At 34.1% G+C, this 21747-nt stretch overlaps 3 protein-coding genes across 7 annotated transcripts in view; 2 read left to right on the forward strand and 1 right to left on the reverse strand.

Annotated features, from left to right (window-relative positions):
- LOC117323421 (protein transport protein Sec23A-like) overlaps nt 1-4055 on the forward strand; it is a 13379-nt gene extending 9324 nt beyond the window's left edge. The window contains exons 20-22 of one of the 4 annotated variants that reach the window (XM_033878637.1): nt 437-448; nt 1209-1238; nt 2184-4055. In XM_033878637.1, the coding sequence (XP_033734528.1) occupies nt 437-448; nt 1209-1238; nt 2184-2276 (135 nt within the window). In that variant the 3' untranslated portion in view covers nt 2277-4055. The remainder of the gene's footprint in view (nt 1-436; nt 449-1208; nt 1239-2183) is intronic. The other 3 variants (XM_033878639.1, XM_033878638.1, XM_033878640.1) reach the window with 3 other exon arrangements.
- Nucleotides 4056-5044: 989 nt separating this feature from the next.
- LOC117323425 (calcineurin B homologous protein 1-like) lies at nt 5045-16381 on the reverse strand. The gene is made up of 7 exons (XM_033878645.1): nt 16203-16381; nt 12413-12485; nt 11190-11270; nt 10671-10783; nt 9835-9938; nt 9096-9176; nt 5045-8204 (listed from the first exon to the last, which is right to left on the reverse strand). Exons 1-7 carry the CDS (start codon nt 16267-16269, stop codon nt 8151-8153), a joined length of 573 nt encoding a protein of 190 aa, XP_033734536.1. The 5' UTR covers nt 16270-16381; the 3' UTR covers nt 5045-8150.
- LOC117323424 (complex I intermediate-associated protein 30, mitochondrial-like) lies at nt 16285-21357 on the forward strand. Of its 2 annotated transcripts, none has more exons than XM_033878643.1 (4): nt 16285-16395; nt 18083-18570; nt 19653-19841; nt 20783-21346. In XM_033878643.1, the coding sequence occupies exons 2-4, from the start codon at nt 18094-18096 to the stop codon at nt 20990-20992; spliced, it is 876 nt and encodes a 291-aa protein (XP_033734534.1). In that variant the 5' UTR covers nt 16285-16395; nt 18083-18093; the 3' UTR covers nt 20993-21346. The 2 variants fall into 2 exon arrangements, with proteins under 2 accessions (XP_033734534.1, XP_033734535.1); XM_033878644.1 differs by lacking the exon at nt 16285-16395 and adding an exon at nt 16583-16663 and having other exon boundaries at nt 20783-21357.
- Nucleotides 21358-21747: the final 390 nt, after the last annotated feature.

Genomic DNA, 21747 nt, shown 5'->3' on the forward strand with positions numbered 1-21747 from the left:
GGCTATTACACAACTTACTCACTTTTTTTTTATCACTGAACCAGATATTGTTTGGCATATACTACAATGGCCTTGATTTATTTCCTTGGTAATTTTCCTATGTGTCATTCTATTAACACACTCTAGATCTTAATATGATATGGCTTTCACAAATTTATTTCTCACAGTCAGTACACTGTAATAGCATGTTTGAGATTTTTGCATTTATTTGATTTTGAAATTTTAAAAATATTCAGAGTTTTACTTACACGAATCATGAATGTGTGCACTGTTCTCAAATAACCTAGTGTAGAAACAGCCTGATATGAATGCTTAAGCTATTATGTAATGACAAAAAGTTTAAATTGACAAAAAAATTGTGTTACTGTACATGTAATGAAAATGCTATGTTTATAAACCCTGTACACTGGATAACTGATCACTTACCATTTTAAAGGTGGCCACATCGGTTTGTATTCTATTTTTGACGCCGAGTCCATTTGTCATTGTGATAGGGTGATGGTGCATGACTGTAACTATTATAAGACTTTTATATTAGACTCTTGTTATTGTGCGGTAAACTCTCGGTGAGATTTTCTATGTAGGGGTCAAGTTCATGTGTCAGAGTTCAGGGGTCAGAGGGCCTGTGTAGCGGTTGAAGTTTAACCAATTCTAGAATTAAGCTGTTCTGTGACAGATAATGCATGATCATTGATTTGAATTGTACTTGTCTTTTTTGGTAAAATTAATGCACTTCAAAAGTCTTCCTTTCTATGGAATATTTGTCTTTCATTTTAGAAATATTTTCTTTGATGTTGTCTGTCTCTAATACAAGTATTTTTCAAAATTTTCGGTATTCTGCATTTTAACACTGTATAATTACCTATATACTATTAATTACATCACTTACATTTTACAAATTTTAAAGCTATCATAATTATGCTGTTATTTGGAAATACATTTTGTATGATTATCTTTAACACAAACAGCATTTGAAAACTGTGTTTTCTGTTTTCAATTGCTGTTCATTCTAAAAATTGTCATATCTTTTCAAATAATATTTATGCAAAACTGATGAATCTCATGTTGGTTAATTTTCTGTATTAAACGAATTGAGAAAAATTCATGATTTTGCTAGTGTAAAATTTCCCACCAGAGTTTGTAAGATGTAAGTGTAGTGTAGGTAGACTTGTATGTATAGGCACTAACCAAGCTTCCTTATCACACAGATCATTAGCACTGGTGGGCCTACCTCCGAGGTTTGTGTTAGGGTTATCTACGGTGGTGGCCATGGTTTTATATGGTTAATGCATGTTGGTCTTTCTGTAGAAATATCCAAAACATTATTTTTGCAAACAGGATTGAACTGTCAAGGTGACATTCACACAATTTCCTGTGAAATTCAGTCTGTATAGTTCACAAGATTGTGACCACAATTTCTCAGTTTTGTCTTGACTGGTTGATTACGGTTACTTGGTATGTGGGACAGGGTCTTGGGTGTCTGGACAAAAAAAATATCAGGAAAACAGAAATTGGATGGTAGAAGCTGGCATTACTCCAACAATGTTAGAGGTTTTACACGGCGAGATACTTTTGACAGGCGTCGTATACGGCAAAATCATATCCGATAGAAAAAGAGCCGACTAGCGGCCTCTTATGTTATAGGAGTAAAGCTGGCATGTACTTTATCACAACTGTATATTAGATGGTGCATGGAATATTTTGAAAATATTTTTGCATGTTTGTATGGTTATGAGTCTTTGCTTGAATTTATGTGATTACCATAGAACTATACAACCACACAAAGTCGTGTTTTAGTTGTCAGGTGAATTATGAAGGATCAGCCAATTCCTAGTCAATAACTGGAGTTTTTCTCTGTAATGTATTTTATAGCTATAAAGCACCATGTCTAACTGGATGGAATATAATCTATATCATAATCTTCATACACTTATTAAATATTGTATAGTCATACTAAAGTCATGAAATACATTAAATATTGTATAGTCATACTAAAATCATGTAATGCATTGACAGTATACTCCAATTCCTACATTTCTATTAATTTGTATGATGCTTAATTATAATATATACCTGGCGGTTAATTCTTGGTCTTTTGGATTCTTGTGATGCACCATAAAAAGTGTATGTAGCATTTAATGATTACTGAACTGTTGTTTCATCTATCACTTTTTTTTCTACAGGATGGAAGTGGAGCAGCCGTTCTGACAGACGATGTCAGTTTACAAGTATTCATGGAACATCTCAAGAAACTAGCAGTTTCGAGCTCCTCCTGATCAGGGGTAGCCACAAACTAGGACAAAAGACTTTGTTTTAAATTAACCAGTGTGTGAAAAAAACCCACAAACCATTGTATGAACACAAGGAATTTGTGCCTACCAGAACACATTCTCTTTACTTGAGGAACAAGCTCATCAGGGTATCGGGGAAATATTGAAACCACGAGTGTCAGTAGAACCAAGTGTGATGAGGAACAAGCTCATCAGGGCATTGGGGAAATATTGAAACCACGAGTGTCAGTAGAACCAAGTGTGATGAGGAACAAGCTCATCAGGGCATCGGGGAAATATTGAAACCACAAGTGTCAGTAGAACCAAGTGTGATGAGGAACAAGCTCATCAGGGCATCGGGGAAATATTGAAACCACAAGTGTCGGTAAAACCAAGTGTGATACTTTGTGTTGGTACTGACAGTATCTTTTTATCCTGTTTTCGCAATCACCAAAGTTTACCTGTAATTGTCATGCATGCAATTTATTCCATATAAGTACTCTGTATAAGTGATAGTTATTAGTGTAAGGTCTTCAGGTATGCCGGTGGTATTATCACTGAATATTCGGTAGCCCTGGCCCGGTGTGTTAGCGGTCTGTGATTGGACAAGTCATTATATATTACCCATCCGAAATGGGGTAAACTAATTAACAAAAGTTCATATTCCTCATTTGAAGTAACATACATGTTCATTTAAATGAACTCCATGGAATTTATAAAAATAATGTGGTGATGCTGTTATTCATGTGTAATTTGTTGTAGATGTTAATGATCCCAGCAGGTCCTTGCTATAGGCCAGTGATGTCTGTTTCAAGCAAAAATTCACAAACGGGATCCAGTTCTCTGGTGAATTTAAAGTATATATTAAATTGTTTCTTACAAAAGAAATTTACAGTGTAATAGCTGGTCAGTGGTTGTATATGTTGTATAAATGAAGTGTGACTGTTGTATACAACGTGAGTGAGGTATGTTTGAGAAGCCTAGTTTAGCAATGTGCTCAGCATTACTTTTAAACCAAAATATTAGGTTTACGATGTTGAATCAAATTTGATTGTTCAGCTATCCATGCCTGAAGATAATTGATTACAGCTTCAAATTTAGTAAACAAATTATCATTGGTGCAGATTTGTATTTTAAAGGAAATCTCAAGTGTTGAAAGTATTTAACATGTTTCTGAATGATTTTAATGAATTTTGAATTTCAAATTCTATGTATATCTAGTGTAAATGAGAAAAATCTGTAGACACTTAAAATAGTTAAAAATGATTTTGAATTTAAATTTAGAAATTAAAAGAAAAAATATCAAATTCAATTTTATTTGATAATTAATTAAGGTGCCAGATGTGTTTTCATTTTATAGTGATTCTCATGATCATCTGTAATGTGAAAACCGATTGATAAATTTATCTTGGCAGAACATGAAAATATCAAAATGTATAAATGTTGCTTTAACTTTTTTTTTTCAATGGTGCAAATTCTGAATAGACAATGTGATTGAACCCCAAATACGAAAAGGCGAAATAATTGTATGTTAATCAGTAAATACTGATATTGCAGTTATAACAGCTAGCTGTGGGGTGACACACAACATACTCAATATTAACGAAGGATGCATATTGTGCTTGTTTTATTTTTTGTTGACTAATTTTAGCATTTGTTTTCATGTTTTGTTGACAAAATATTATCATAAATATCTAGTATTTTTACTATAAATTATGACTGTCAACTGTGGATGTATTTATTACTTGAAAAGAAATGAATGAATGAAATTTTCAAAAAATGAAATATTTTGTATTTGTCTTTTCTATCTGGTAATTAATGTTAGTATATATTAGTATGAGATGTTTTGTCCAACACCATTCATGATGACCCAGGCAAGAGGTGCATCAGGTTGATTAACATCAGCTTACCATCCAACATGTTAAGTTCAATTCCTACCTAGGCCCAGTTATTCAACAGGTGATTAGGCTAATCACAGTTTAACAACAATTTTAAATTCCTGATGAAATAATTTCTGGAAAAACTAACTTGACAACATTTTATTAAACTATAATGCTCGCCCAAATTTTTCTACCTACCGATTTGAAGACACATATTTTTAAGTAAAGGAGAAATGAGATTCCACTAATCAAGTGTTTAGATCTAATCACCTTTTGAACAACTGGGCCCTAGAGTGGTTGAAGTTTCACAGGAAGCTTAGATCAGAGATTGTCCAAGACACTTTACCACACTTATTGCTCTGTATAGCATCAACAGGCCTCCTGCAGTTTGTTCAATGAGTTAGTCACAATCTACTACAAATTAAACCATTTCACCTTGAAATGACCCTGGCTGTTCATGGCACAATACACCCAGCAAACAAACTGACATCATCACAGAAATTTAATCAAAATAAACAGTATTACTGTACATACGAGACCGATGTAAAAGGTATTGAGTCAAGTTCCAGGTTAATAGAAAGATATATTATACGGGTACTGAAAGGTAGGTCATTGTTGATCTGTAGGTATTGTCCCTCACCTTTGTTTTTAACTCGCCTGGTCCTAAGGACTGGTGATCTTCAGCCATGGCATAACGTCTGTCGTCTGTCAAATTTACACTACTAGTCATGAACTAGTGAATGTATGCAATCTTCGAAAAAGTCAGAAATTCCTGTCTGGAACTTGAATCGATGAATCTCCACTCCACATTAAAGTACTGTGCCCTTGTGCAGAGTGATTAGAATATTTCACTAGCCCAGCTTCCAATAGGTATCAACAATGACAACAACAGAATGAAATACAATGTATTTATTTATCTATAAATGCAAGTACAATGTCCTACATTGATATAAAGTGAATATAGCAATTGTATTATTTTACAAACATTGGAATTTTCCTGCTGAGAAATTCAGATTATACAGAAGTAAAGAACATTAAATGGCTGTCAACATAAGTTGCATGGACACTTAACAAAATGTCTAAATTTCATTGTAAACTTATTAGCACCTTTAAATACACAACATTTCAATGTCCTCTATCTCTTCATTGTTACACAACACTTCACCCTTCCCTTGTAAAGCAGCTACTACAATATTTGATGATCGCATTTTGTTCAGCCAAAGTCTACTCAAGATTTCTTCATAAAAACTGAAATCAATCAAATCAATTAAATTTCAAAGTATTTGGAACAGTATTTGATAAAAATAATTCTTGAATTTCTTTTAAACTTCCAATATTATAGGTAGAAGTAAATACTATCAACATTATACATAAAACTCTAGCTTGCAGATCTCCCTCAAAGGACAGCATATCAAAATTCTGATTGGTTTTATATACACTAGTTTTCTATCACCAATTACTGAAACCCACAAACAAAACTGTTTTCTATCCCACAATAAGCCCATGGGGACAAACACAGAACCTCTTGGGATCTCTGCAGAACAATGAAATTACTGTAACATTTGTTGGTAATTCTGATGAACAGCAATATATATGGACAGACTTATTACTGGGCACGGACTGACCGCTGGATAAATATGGTAACCGAAAATCAGGAAATTGTAGAGAAGTGAAATAGTTTGGACCACATTCTCACAATGTGTAGCCCTAAGGCATCAAAATTGTGCACTGCAGCGATACATCAGGGTAGGAGAGACAGAAAGGAATTGAAGACTAGGGGAGAAAGAAACGGATCAGTGAGATCTGAAAAGTGAGAAAAGCTTGAAACAAGATCACCTCTGAAAATCAAAAACTAAACGCATCTACAGATCCATTAATCACAGAAAAAGACAATAAACATTTACATTCTTGAATGTCAAAGAAGTCATTTAGACATCAGTAAATGCATTTAAAAATTTCAAATGAATTTCTCTTCTGGATATTTTTTTCAGGTCAATATTAACAGGATATTGATTTATTTATCATAATTGGACGATATATCTTTGAACTGATAATACATACATATATATATATACTTACAGAAAATACCGGTAAAAGGGTGAGACATTAGTCGGGTATGATTGTATGAGCCATAACTTATTATGTTGGTGCTGTAGTACCATGGTAGATTATGTATATACAGTTTATTTTGTATATCAAACATCTACCTTTCTGTTCTAATTCATAAGGTAGCTAGTCACAATAAACATCTCATTATGTCTGACATATTCAATAGCTGGCATATGTTGTTCATGATCAATTTTTGGAACTCAAAAACTAGTGTTGTATTAAACAAAAGTCACCAACAGTACAGTGTCTACATTCATGTACCTGTACAAGGTCATCCAAAGTATATATTAAATCTATACAAAATGTTCATCCATGTACAGTGGAACCTCGTTATCTAAACGTCTGTTGGAAGTCATGAAAAAACTTCAAAATATCTCGAGTATTCCAGGTAACGGAGAATATTTTACATCGATATTTTACTGTCAGAACTTAATTTTCACTTTGAGTTCAGCACACACGGTCTTTAAGTTGTCAGAGCTTGAGATAACAGAATTTGCCTTTATATACATGATGTACAAAATGCATAACAACAATAATATCACTCTAACATCAAATATAACTCTCCTTTAAATAAACTCAATTACTATTCCAGGTATCGTTTTTTTTGGCTGCATTATATGTTCCTTTAAAATTGCTTAATCATCTTCAAAGTATGTTGTTTTCATCACATAATGAAAATATTTATTTAGTAATTTTTTCAATGTTTTTTTTTTATAGTTCAGAATTTTGTGACTTTATCCTAATCGATACATTTATGATTGGAAGCTACAAGGTCACTCCCTGCATTAAAACATAAATACATAAAATAAAACAGAATATATATAAAACGATACATCAACATATAGCAGAGCTTTGGATTTACTTGACAAAAAAAAATCCCCAAAAAACAAATATGTAGTACATCTTGTGCAAGTTAGGAATGATATTCATGGCAATTTCATGGCCACTTTATGTAGAATTCAAATTAAGATGTAGAAAATTAAATACAATAAGTATGATTATACAAAGATGCTACAGCGCCAACAAAAGAATAAATATTATTGACTGAAAACAAGAATACCTGTTGTATATCAGTGTATTGTACCAAAAAGGTAAAATAATCTAAGATATTATTAAAAAATTTTTTAGCTTCTCTTTTAAATTTGAAGTGAATAAATAATTATTACCATCCAGAAGAAGTTTTTCATACTATGCCTATCTATTTTAGTAATGTCACTTTCAGTCTTTTTTGTGATCATTTTTAGAATGCTGTTATTAAGATTTTTTTTATCTGTCGATGTAATTACAAAATATACAGATATTTCTATATTTAGTGGGTGTCACTTTGAGACATTTTGTAGCAAGCACTTTATACACTGTCTGTGCTGTAGCATCTTTTAAGATATTTTTACTTTAAAAAGTAACATCAATTGCATACTTGCAATTTTTCAAATGTGATATTTTTCAGAATTCATTTGTTTATTTTCTCATAACAAAAACAAAATTCAACCTTAAAAGCAATTATCTCAGCAAACTCAAATATCAACAACAAATTGAACTATAATGACAACAAGCGTAATAAACATGTGCTATAACATATGTAAAAGAAATTAGCGAGAAGTCACATTCACATATACTAAAACATTAACTCAGCAGAGATGTCCAAAATTACCCTTGGTCTTGACAAAAGCAATTATTGTAATGACAGAATTTTGAGTATAAAGAAGACATTTATCACCTACATGTATATGTATAACAATAACGGGACTTGTGCAAGTCTAAAAGACTTTTCTGCTGAAGCCAACACAGGCAAGATTTCTCTCTCTCTTTTGTAATTGCACACATCTGGTCACTGCTCCACAGTTCCAAGCTTTTATTCTCTCCGTGTCTCTATTATAGCATTGCGTTCAAATTAATGTAGAAATCGTATACTCATTTTCTGCTCAACATCCATTCGTTCCATTGCCTGGAAATTACAAAATAACAATGTTTTATCATACATGGACATTGTAGGCATAATATGTGTCCAAGAGAAGCAAGATTAAAACAGCAAATCTTGCTCAATAAGCATATTGGATATTGCTAAAGTAATACAGTACATATACACTACAGGCCCAGCTAAAAAGTGACCTTTGACATTGACCCAAAATCCCTGAAACTCGAACTTGTCTGAGATATTACGATCCTTCATCATTGTGTAAACTTTGATCAAAATCATTCAAGGAATGAAGCAGCAAGAGCGCTGACAAACTTTGGTGTTAAATACATACAAGACGAATGAAGAGGAAACCTATAGTCCCCTCAGTTTCTCCACTAGTGAACTAATAATATGAACTTATTGGAGCTGATTAACATATTTTGCCTCAAAGGTACATTGTCATCAGATGAATTGCTGTGTTATCTGTTGGCTTTGTTCCTACGCCGCTGGGACAGAGGTGGCCGAGTGGTTAAGGTGTCCCGACACTTTATCACTAGCCCTCCACCTCTGGGTTACTAGTTCGAAACCCACGTGGGGCACTCACCTGGTACTGATAATAGGCCAGTGGTTTTTTCTCTGGGTACTCCGGCTTTCCTCCACCTCCAAAACCTGGCACGTCCTTAAATAACCCTGGCTGTTAAATGGACGTTCAACAAACTAAACCCAAAACCCATTCTACACTTCTTCTATACTATTGTATACTTAGTGTATCAAGGATGAATCATACAGCAATTTTTCACACATCTACCTATGAGAGGGACATTATATCTCCACACTTCCCTCCCCCCTCTCCACCCCGCCATTACCATTACAAATGAGAATCCATACAAACAATGATATTATATTTACCGTTACAAACAATGATATTATAATATTTACCGTTACAAACTCCTCAAAAGAGATCTGGTTATCTCCATCACTGTCAGCTTCACTGATGGTCTTGTCCGCTATACTGCCCAGCTGAAACACAAACAATTACTATACTACCCACTTATCTCAGACATAGACATTGCCTCTTAAACACCCAAAATCAATTGTAGGACAGTCCGGTCTAAAGACTACACCCTCACACCAATAGATCACCGACAGTAGACGGTAATACGAAACCTAGCAACAGACTGATTTATGTAGGCATCAAGCCAGCAACTGACTACATTTCATGCTCACTAAACCATACATATCAAACATTATATTTTGTATCATATTGCACCATAATAGCATATTTTGTTTCTGATCAATAACATACTATTAATTTTATCAGACCACAGGGATTTCCATCTAGTAATTAACCTTTAGGGTAAAAATCCAATATCCTCAATATGTACTATATCTATGTATAGTACATATCAGGGATATTGAATTTTAACTCTAGGTGTTAATTATACCAGATACAAGTTGCTATGATCAGACCTGTTTTGCTGGTCCATGTTTAATCTAAGTACAATGTATATGAGTACTTTTATGCTATTGCTATATTTTGAGTATATATCAGTTAGATTTTGTATCAGATCTACATTTCCTTTGCCTGTTTTGGTGTGTAGATTTTGTATCAGATCTACATTTCCTTTGTCTGTTTTGCCCAAACCCTAACTCTATATCATCAGCTACGAGAATGTACCTGTTCCTCTGTGATATTGTCACCAACCATCATGTGAAGAACTGCTAAGAGTTCATCTCGTGAAATCTTGTCATCCCCATCCAGGTCATACATCTTGAAAGCAACTGAAAAGGATGAAATTATGATGTTTATAAATATTTCCAGCATATTGACATCAAAGTTTCTCAGTGAAAATGTTTTGATGCGTTCTGAATACGTTTCAACAAGTAGATGTTAATCACGCTTTAATTTGATTTACTATTTTTGAGTACGTGAAAAAAAAATCATTTCTGATGTTGAAGGTCCCCAATTAACGTATTTATCCTCAAATTAACCCCCTCCCCTAGTGTAAAAGTTGATATTAAAGTTTGGGGAGGGCTTATTTGTAAACCAATTTTAGCTTACAACTGAAGAAAGGAGCACATTTGTGGGTAGGGGATTATTTGTGGACAAGCGTTTATTTGTGAACAGGGGATTTTTTTGTGGGCAGAGGCTCATAATGTTGGCAAGAGATTATTTGCAGATAAATACGATACTGAACTGTCCAAGAAAACTTTAAAAAAAAAAAAAAAAAAATTCTAAGTTGAAACTTATACAATTGAATATAAAATCTATTAAATATAGATTTACAAGCAGTTATTTGAAAAAGTATATTAAAAGTATTAAAGAAGGTTAAGAATCATCTACTTCATCAACTACTGGATCAAATCTGGGTAATTCTCACATCCTCAAAATGAGAACCAGATCAAGTTGTGACCATTGTTTTTTGTTGTAATATACTGTACCAGTAGTTAGATCACCAGAAAACTTTTGACAGTAAACATTTCTGTGTCAGTCCGACGGGGAGTGTTACTTACATTTCAGCTTTTCTTCTCTGGTATTCAATTTGTTTTTGGTCTGGTTTGATTTCGTTGGTCTAAACCTTGCCAGTACTCTCATAAACTGTCTAAAGTTCACTGTCTCATCGTTACTAAAATAAACAAATATAACATTATTAAATATCAAGTAAGATTAATTCTTGTATCTCTTTATTACTAGTAATAACTGCAACTGTGTTGTGAAAAGAGTTTAGATATTCAGGATATAATTTTTGCAGCAATAACAAACCCATGCTTTGTCTTTTGTTCAAATGTACTTAAATAACACAAATTAATTTGTGACTGACTATATATTCAATTGATTCATAAAAAGGTTCCTACACTGTAAATACTTATCATTTATCATGAATAAAGAGAGTTATCACATTTTTGATAAATTCTTATTCAAATGGGAGTAAATCAAGACATTTGTATGGTTTGTTTACATTAATCTAGTGTTCTTAAACTGATTTTAGTTAACAGTCTGAAACCTTTTTCTTTTTCTGTAGTTTGGTTTACCTTTCCTGGAAAAATGCATGTACAATCCGGTCCCCAAGTGGATTTATTGCAAGTTCTGGAATGCGAAGAAAATCTTCTCGACTGGAAAAAGAGGGGAGATCAGGTCAATTTAGTAAACCATAACTCACAGTAAATAGCAAATGTAACTATAATACAGATACTGTATACAATTTATACATGTAGTTGTTAAATTTGACAGGGCTTATATTTCGTAGTTGTCCTAGTAGTATATAGTCGAACCTTATGGGAATATTCATGGATATTAAATTTCAGGCAATCATGCCTAATAAGCATTTTGCAGTAAACATTTCTAAACATTTGTTTATATACATGTATATAGATTAAGATATTGGCTGAGTATATTGTTAGTGCTGGTATCTAGAGATTACTAATGAAGCGAAATTAAACCCCCTGTGAATATTTCCAAGTGTACACTACTTATACCAATACTGAATAGTTACATCATTTCATCATCAACAGACAAAATGTATGACAAACATTATGTATTGAATGAGTGATATCACCGTGACTGGCGGGTATAGATATGGCATACTGTGTGAATAGTCAGGATATGCACAAATGTAAGAAGTTACATCAAATAATGGCAGGTTTTACTCAGGCCTTTTTCTCACTGGTTTGGGAAGGGTCTTTTTTGTTTCATTTTTGGTAGAAAATTGATGAATTGGGAAAGATTTTTTTCAGGAGCAAATGACAAATTTTGGAAATTTAGCTTAAATATGAAATAATTTCAATTGGGAATGGGACCTATTAACGACCCCAGAAAGCCCTCAGAAGAAGCCCTGTTACGGCAAACTTTGGAATGACAACACATTTCATTAAATGTGACATTGACCTTTTGCGTGGTTGACAAAGCCATTGTTAACATGATAAGCATCAGAACTGTCTTAATCTGTACATTTCATTTTCTGCATAAAATGTCTGTATCTTGAAATCAGACAAATTAAACTTCCAGCTAATGACACTGACCCTGGCATACAGAAATGTTTGTGTGGTATATTGTGTAATGTAGTCAGCAACTATGGAACAGGCAAATCGATAAATACATATACAGTCACACCGGTCTGTAACGCCAATGCAAGAGGTTTGACAGAAATAGTCACTACAGACTGGTTACCTTTATAGACATATTTTCGCTCCAACCATTTGACAACTACTACGACTGTATATATAAATTTCAAGGTATTTTTTAAGCACTTAATTACCTTAAAACTCCATTGCTGCTCTTGTCTAGACTTGTGAATCGGCTGTAAAGACGTACAATTTGATTGTGTGAAACTGGAAAAAAAGTGATTGAAATTTGTAATTTCCAAGAATTAAGCAAAATATGGTACATTTGTATATGAAATAATGAATTGTGGACAATTCTACTAAAACAGTATTTTTCCAATACCTAAAAGTTAAAAAAAAAAAATCATCTACCAACATGAAGTAAACTAATTAATATGTATGTGTAATGTATAATAATGTATATGTTTAAATTTATTATACATGTTATATAATAGAACAATATTTTCATATTAGACATGTGATAAAAAACGTCATCTCAATTCCTGCAATGCCACTGAGTTTATTATTTTCTCATTTTAATAAGAATTTGGCATTTACAGCTTATTGTTGGATATTGCATGGCTTATCTTTAAGGTTTTTTTTCGCTGCAGGCCAATAATATAATATTGATTTTTATTTTTTGAAGGAAAGTTTCAATTGATTTAAATTAATGCAACTACATAATAATACATCTACAAAATATCATTTCATTTAAAAACAAATGTCCATTCATAATCACATGTAATTATATTTGTCATGTGATATGAAAAGCTTTGTAGTTGGTATATATATATTGTTATTGGAGAGGTTGTTACAACAACCAAATCTAGACCAGGACTCAAACCCATGGAGGATCTCTGAACTCTAGACGGATTCTCTAACATTTTGAGATACCAGGCCAACAGCATTCAGCCCAGTCCACTACAGAATTAAATATATTGTACAAATCTACAAACCATACAAACAGTACATGTACAATATATACTGTAGGGATGTACTGACAACACGAAGTACTGTACGGTAAAAGCCGAAAAGTGTTGAAAAGTACCAGATTAGCTGCCAAAAACGATTTGAAAAATGTTGGAAAGTAATTGAATTAGATTTCTTATGGTATGTTACATTTCAAACCCTAAACATGTATGGCTTACATTCCACAGGCGTCTGCACAGTTTATATTGATAGAAACAGTATCTTTATGATATTATCTTCAACTTGTTTAAACTAGTAGTGCACTACGTCCAGTCACGTGTGACCACAAATCCCCCTATACAGGTAATGGACAGTGCCACTGGACACCTGTATTAGATACCTGTAGTTTTTACATATAAAGAGCTGTGTAAATTGACTGCCTTATATCTGTCATCCTTACTTTACCAGGCATATTTAAATGTTGATAAAATTTTATCTAAAATTAACTCAAAATAAAATTTGCTGCTGTTCTTAAATGATATATTGCACAAGAGGAATTAAAACTCTATCAATTGGGTTTGCAGTGTTTTTTTTTATCATTATTTCATTATAGCAGGAACATATAATAAGATTATTATATGTCCCTGATTATAGTGTAAAATTAAGGTTTATCTTCATGATTTCAAATTTTTTATGCTTTTCATTTATTTTTTTAGATGTAATTATAAACATTTTATATTAATTATTAATTCTACCTTAGGCCTTGATGACAGTTTCTTGATTTTTTTTCTCAAGTACACTGTATATGTACATATATTTTAATATTTATTATATCATCAGAGAAAAATATTTTCAAATTCAATTTATTGTTATATTTAGCTCACTAATATCTGTTACTTCAACCATGAAATCATTTCATAATACATAATCAAAAATCAGAAGTTTCTTATATTCTCATTTATGTTCTGTAAGAGACAATATTTACACAACAGTTGAGTGTAAGCTAACCTGTACACCCTAGTGCACTCCTAGTGCACTACGTTTAAACTAGTAGTGCACTACGTCCAGTCAGTTGTGACCACAAATCCCCCTATACAGGTAATGGACAGTGCCACTGGACACCTGTATTAGATACCTGTAGTTTTTACATATAAAGAGCTGTGTAAATTGACTGCCTTATATCTGTCATCCTTACTTTACCAGGCATATTTAAATGTTGATAAAGTTTTATCTAAAATTAACTCAAAATAAAATTTGCTGCTGTTCTTAAATGATATATTGCACAAGAGGAATTAAAACTCTATCAATTGGGTTTGCACTGTATGTATAATTGTACCAATTATACATACAGGTACATGTACATAACTTGTGCAGGACATGCCTGTTGTCATGGCCACCTGGCCCCCAGGGCCCAAACCCTACCTCACCATCACCTTATGGACCTCCATAACACCTCTACCTATACATGTATATATGTATCAGATGAGGATCCAGGTAACCTGTTTTAACACACTTGGCTATTGAGTTTTGTCAAGTCCCCAAATACCCCCAGGGGTCCATTTATAGCATGCTGTAAGCTAGCTGTAGCAGGCTCCTCTACCTTACCTACCTGTAATCAGCATCTAACACTACCCATATATAATGTCTACCTGTGGATGTTTTTTTGTTTGTTTTTTTAAATAGAGTTTTTTTATGCAAATCATCAAAAAATAATTGATTTTTATATACATTTTTCTTCACAATAAAGATATTCAATGAATATAGTTTATATGCTGATTTTCTTTAATTACAAGAAGAGGTAAAATCCCCACCAGTTATACATTTTAAGGTAAAAATTATTTAATCATTTTCTTAATGCAATAGGGAAACACTTAAATGCTGATCAAAATGTATCCCAAAATTTTGTTTTTAAACAATATTGCAAAAAAACATGTTAGCGTGAACTGTAGAAAAAAAACCCTTTGGCTTAAGGTCCACATGTGTTTATAGAAGAAAATTATGAAATTATGAACTATTATGATCACTTAGTTACCAATATATTCAAAGAATCTCTTTCTTTACATGTTAAATCAAGGATTTAATAATTTCTTAAATGTGTTAAGGTTTCTGACTTTAAGCATTGGATTTATACACATATTATGAACAACATATATCATGCCATAATGGGCTAAATTAGATTTTAATAAGCATGATATCACATCGAAAATAAAATTATGAATATGCCGCTTAATTTAATCTGAAATTAATCTTCAATATTAATTAAATGTATCAAATTGAAAATGTTCCAAGTAACGATGATTGTTTTCAAATGTTTTATTATATACTTTCATGTGATGAAAAAAAAGGGAATTAAATATGTGAAATATATAACTGATCAATCGGTACAAAATATAATTATAAAGGACCAAAAGATAAATGAAACTTGGCTTTAACAATTTAACTAATAGTTAAAGGATTTATAAAGTAAATTTGTCTTAACTTAGTTACAGTGTATAATTAACAAGAATAGAAAGGTTGAAATATAACATCAAACTAAGCTTCCAAAACCTTTTAAATAACTCTTTGAATATAGCTGTTAGATAGTCTTATATATACAGTACAGGTAAAAATCACAGGTAGCCTTGGGTATTGCCCATTACCTGTATGGGGGTTTTGCCGTTCATCACCCCTTTGGGTGTAGTGCACTACTAGTTTACCTGTAGTTTAAATGTAGTGCACTACTAGTTTACCTGTAGTTTAAATGTAGTGCACTACTAGTTTACCGGTAGTGCACTAACAGTTAGGTGTAAAGGTTAGCTTACACTCAACTGTAAATATATATTAGCCCCTACTCTAGTCTAGTGGAGTATGTGCTAATATTACTTAACCATCAATGCTAGCTAGATCTATGCAGACGCCTGATCGTACTTTATTGTAGTAGGGCCTATACTGTACAGTAACGGTTTGCATGGGTGTGGGTAGATCTACAGTATTGTATGTACAGTATCAGAGGCGCTTAGCCTATCGACATATACGAGACCAAGCATATTTACTTACATCCAGTCTCGTTTTGTATTTCATTAAGCTCATTTTCTTGTAGTTGAATGGAAGCCCGAGTCCCCATAATGTATGTTGTGTTTGATCATAAGCGAATTCGCTGAAACGTAAGGCTACAACCAGATGGTGTGCGGACGTCAGGACATCGATTGCCTTCCTGTGTTGTCAAACACGAAAAGGTGAAGGTCACAAAGTAAGTCAAAGACATGATGTAGCAGGCAAAAATTAATTCATATATAAATAAAACAAAAATATTTTGTAGTTGATATTTCATGCAAAAATCATTATATTTTTGGGATGTCATATCGGAGTGATACGAACTGTATTTCATAAAGAGTAAACTTTATATGTTTCCATCATTATAAAATTATTCCCGAGGTTATCACAGTGACTCCCACGCATGGCATGCTATACTCGTTATTTGGTAAACGCCGTGTCAGTTATGTAGGTGAGAAATAGAGGTATGTATGATATTTAACTGTTACATAACAAATGTCATAATAACACGAGCTTATAAACAATTAGATTTGCACCAAGTCCGTTTCTACATTCACACATGATTTGCAGTAATATAGCTAGCATAAAAATATTTAAGCTTACATAGATTCTACTTAGAATAATAATTCTAACTACTTTCAATGTCACCGTAGTTAAATGGCTATGTCTATGATAATATTTCCTATAATTAATTTGGTCCTGAATGGCACATTTTCATGATTACAATATTAGACATGTAACAATGACTGAAGAGAAAGGATGTGAATTCAGGGCCTTTTCTGTGGGCTTTTGGGGCTGTTAATGGGCCCCATTCTCAAATTAATTATTTCATATTTATAATAATTTAAGCCAAATTTTGCAGTTTACTCATGAAAAAATATCTTTCCCAATCCACCAATTTTCTTCCCACAATGAGACAAAACGCCCTTTCCTAAACCAATGAGAAAAAGGCCTGGAATTTCACATACACATGGAATAAATCTTCCAACATAGTCTTTAAAAAATATTAATCTGCATAAAGGTGAGCAATACAGGACCAATGTGGCCATATATTTCAGTTTAATTTCACTGTTGGTATCTCCAGTAGCAGTTGCAGCCACCTCCACACTGCCATAGTTTCCCAACAATTCCATAATCTTCTCTCCAGGAGTCCCTCCCAACTTCCCCATTTTATGATTACCTCCCCTTATTGACTTCTTACATTTCCAATTACCTTACCACCCCCACCCCCCTACACTTCCACTAATCACTGTCGCCTTCCTTCTAAAATTCTCCTTATTTCCACTTGTTTTCAAACCTTTCAGTTGCATCCTCTCCCTTTTCACCTGTTTATATTCACAGTTATCTCCGCTCTCGTCTCAACTCCACGTTGCTTGCAGTAATACAATCATTCCACAATCATCCCTTACCTCATCATCCCCTCTTATGTTATCATTTCCTCCTCTTTCCTCTTCCCTTGTTCTCTCAACTTCCACACACTTCCAGATACGATGCATCCCTCTGTTCTCATCTCCCCTTGCTTCTCATGATCACTTTGCTCACACTTCCCATAACCCTCTGCCTCCCTTCCCGAACTCTTGTGTTTTTAGAAACCATGTTTTACAGCATCCCCTCCTCTCTCCCATCTCAACTTCACATTTGAAACAGTTTCCTTCCCCACTGGATTAAGTATGCATGTTTCAGAATTCCAAATCAAGGGTACAAATTAAAGGTCTCTTCATGACTTTTTTCCAAACTGAAATATGAAAACAACGGCCATATAGGCCAACTTGGCTATCAATATGAGTCTTTATTCATTTTAGTGACATCACAAACCAAAGCTAGAGATCTAGTGTAACTAGTATAATAAGGCTAGTATAATAATTTAACTGTTTCTTTTACAGACTTTAACACCATGGCTGCCCTCAAAGTGGCAAAAAGCTTTCAGCAATTTCTTCAGCCAAAATATCACCCCCTTGTGATTCAAACTGCCACAGTTGTTAACTTGTTTGATGTTGACAAAAAGAGTGGTTACAGCAATGATTTGAAAGAAAATAAAAAGAAGCATTTAATTGACACAATTAAGTCCTTCCCAGATGAATTAAAGCTATATAAAGAGGAATGGAAAGATCACTTAAGGTTTCGTCACTACGACAGGTGGAATCTTGACCACGGTACGTACGATTACTTGTGGAAGTTTGGTGGACAGCAGAGTATTGCTGACTGGACATTAACAACAGACAGGGATAATCTAGAGGGACAGAGTACAGCTAACCTGACTGTCAGTAAGGCAAATAATGCTTTGTTTCACGGATACCTTTCACAGGAAGTACCCAAGGACGGTATCTCAAAGAGTGCTGGCTATTGCAACATGAGGTCTCCTTCTAAATATGTAAGTATTGTAAAGTTGTCATTCTCTCATGTTGTGCCAGGCAATAAGCCAAGTTTGTAGTAACAAGTCCACAAATGTTTATTGTCGTTCTGTATAGATGGTAAGAAGTGCTCTTTATATATACCAGATACATGTTACATTGTATATTGATCTGTTTGTACATTATACAATAATTAGTCCTCTGCCGTTTGAAAAACGGGGGGACTATAGGTTTACCATCTGTCTGTCCGTCCGTCCGTCTGTCTGTCTGTCACGCAATAGTTGTCCGGACAACTCCTCCTAAAGTACTACTCTGATTTTAACAAAACTTGGTATACATGATCAGTATAACATGAAGTTGTGCATCCCTTATTTGTTTTGTTTTTTTTCGAAAAAAACATTTAAAAAAAAAAAATGGGAAATGAATAGGTGCACTTCTAGCTCAGGCAGGGGACTTTGTATTGCTGTTGGAATACTATCCATCCTTGTTATTAATATCTCTTGGTAGATTTGAATATTCTGCAGCTGTCACATGTACTGTTATTGACAATTACCAGTGCTGCAGATATTTGCAGATGATTAATTAGAAGTTACACAGAATTCATGTTGATACTAGGTCTCCCGAGTTGTGAATGTGTGTACTTGTTGTTTAGATCAAGCTGTATATGGTACAAATGACAAAGGAGTGTTTTTGCTAACCTCATTTTGCTAATATTCCCCTTGGTAAGTCATCTGACCCGAGGGGTCAAGATGACCTATGACCATTGTGTTTTGTTCATTTTCATCTACTGTGCATAAACTTTTAACATTTCAAACTTATACTTATGTTCCACCAGTGGATTCACAGATTAAGCTGTAACTTGCCTGAAATGATCCTGAGATGGTCCAGATCAAGTATTGTTATCATTTGGGTTGGTCAGAGATGGAGATGGCCACCTTGTCTAACATACAGTAGTACACAATTGTTCTGGGTACCAATATACTGCTACTGAGTATGTAATCTTAGCAGTACTGGGTCTTTAAAGTCATGATTGTTAAGGTCCTTGGGCCTCTTGCAAAATTTCATAATTTTTTTCATTATTTTATGAAATCTTCATTCACAGATATCATTCAAGAGAAAACGAGCTATCGAAGATATAGGAATATACAGTCACCTAGTGTTGCGTGTACGAGGGGACGGAAGACCATACTATATCAACCTTCATATGAAACGGACATTTGATATAATGTGGTCTGACCAGTTCAACTACACATTATATACTAGAGGAGGACCCTACTGGCAGATAGCTAAGGTAAATATTATAGTTCTAGAGGGGGACCCTACTGGCAGATAGCTAAGGTAAATATTATAGTTCTAGAGGAGGACCCTACTGGCAGATAGCTAAGGTAAATATTATAGTTCTAGAGGAGGACCCTACTGGCAGATAGCTAAGGTAAATATTATAGTTCTAGAGGAGGACCCTACTGGCAGATAGCTAAGGTAAATATTATAGTTCTAGAGGGCAACTCTCCTGTCAGTAAGGCAAGGTAGATTGTAACTATTATATACTAGAGTATAACCCTTCTTACAGATAGCCCAGGTAAATATTATAGATTTAGAGGGCAACTCTACTGTCAGTAAGACAAGGTACATTGTAACTATTATATACTAGAGGGGGACTCTACTGTCAGAAAGACAAGGTAGATTGTAACTATCATATACTAGAGTATAACCCTTCTTACAGATAGCCCAGGTAAATATTATAGATTTAGAGGGCAACTCTACTGTCAGTAAGACAAGGTACATTGTAACTATTATATACTAGAGGGGGACTCTACTGTCAGAAAGACAAGGTAGATTGTAACTATTATATACTAGAGTATAACCCTTCTTACAGATAGCCCAGGTAAATATTATAGATTTAGAGGGCAACTCTCCTGTCAGTAAGGCAAGGTACATTGTAACTATTATACACTAGAGGGGGACTCTACTGTCAGGCAAGGTACAATGTAACTATTACAGGTATACACTAGATCTGTAACTATTACAGGTATACACTAGATCTGTAACTATTACAGGTATACACTAGATCTGTAACTATTACAGGTATACACTAGATCTTTAGCTTTAGTTCATCGTAACTTCTATATATTAATGGCAGACAGCGGAGATTGAAAATCCATGAAATTGATAATACACTGTAAGTTCAACATAGAAAACCAAGGTAACATTATTTTTTGTTTATTATTGCAGATTCCATTCTCCAAATTTTACTTCACCCATAAAGGCCGTAACCAGGATCACCAGTATCCCCCCGACCTTCACAACATAGAAAACATCGGAATCACCATGGCTGACAGTGTGGAAGGGCCATTCCAGCTGGAGATAGACTATATAGCTGTTTTAAATGATGCAAATCACCAAGAGGAAACTGCTTATGAGCAATACCCTGATACCTTCTGAATTTATTTTGATGTTTTAACAATGTCGGGGCATCCAGTAGACCCTTCAGAGTATGTTTTTGACTCCGAAAATGAGATTTGAATCTTGTGATTGAACAGACATGTCTAAATGACATATGTTTCAACCCTTCAGAATTCTGAGAAATTGTGATTCGACTTCTAAAATTGCTAAAAATCTGCATGTAGTTTGATAATGTCTAGGTCACGGATGGAACTGTTTCTGCTGGCATCAAAGTTTTAGAAGATGTACAAGTGGTGGTGACCTATAAACTTTGTGATCATTAAATGCCAATTACATATATGTGAAATCAATTTATAACGTGATTGATGTGTTATGTAGTGGAATAAACCATTAACAGGAATCAGTTTGATGAGTTTTTGTTGTGACAACAAACAACTGTCTGTTACAAAACAATGCAAATCCATTGATAGAGCTTTAACAGAGTGTATTAGGTAAGTGTTGGGGAGGAGTGGCTATAGCTCAGTCGGTAGAGTGGGGGAGGAGGGGCTAGAGCTCAGTCGGTAGAGTGGGGGAGGAGGGGCTATAGCTCAGTCGGTAGAGTGGGGGAGGAGGGGCTATAGCTCAGTTGGTAGAGTGGGGGAGGAGGGGCTATAGCTCAGTCAGTAGAGTGGGGGAGAAGGGGCTATAGCTCAGTCAGTAGAGTGGGGGAGGAGGGGCTATAGCTCAGTCGGTAGAGTGGGGGAGAAGGGGCTATAGCTCAGTCGGTAGAGTGGGGGAGGAGGGGCTAGAGCTCA

Source organism: Pecten maximus, chromosome 3 (assembly GCF_902652985.1).
Source record: "Pecten maximus chromosome 3, xPecMax1.1, whole genome shotgun sequence".
NCBI lineage: Eukaryota > Metazoa > Mollusca > Bivalvia > Pectinida > Pectinidae > Pecten > Pecten maximus.

What these genes read in the sequence shown, in the direction of transcription:
- LOC117323425 (XM_033878645.1), bottom strand. Translation starts at nt 16,269, where the DNA reads ATGGGGACTCGGGCTTCCATTCAACTACAAGAAAATGAGCTTAATGAA. An exon ending in AATACAAAACGAGACTGGAT is followed by an intron (nt 12,486 to 16,202) that starts GTAAGTAAATAT and finishes CTTTTTTTCCAG; the next exon opens with TTTCACACAATCAAATTGTA. An exon ending in ACAATATCACAGAGGAACAG is followed by an intron (nt 9,177 to 9,834) that starts GTACATTCTCGT and finishes TTTGTGTTTCAG; the next exon opens with CTGGGCAGTATAGCGGACAA.
- LOC117323424 (XM_033878643.1), top strand. Translation starts at nt 18,094, where the DNA reads ATGGCTGCCCTCAAAGTGGCAAAAAGCTTTCAGCAATTTCTTCAGCCA. An exon ending in TGAGGTCTCCTTCTAAATAT is followed by an intron (nt 18,571 to 19,652) that starts GTAAGTATTGTA and finishes CTTCATTCACAG; the next exon opens with ATATCATTCAAGAGAAAACG. An exon ending in CCTACTGGCAGATAGCTAAG is followed by an intron (nt 19,842 to 20,782) that starts GTAAATATTATA and finishes TTATTATTGCAG; the next exon opens with ATTCCATTCTCCAAATTTTA.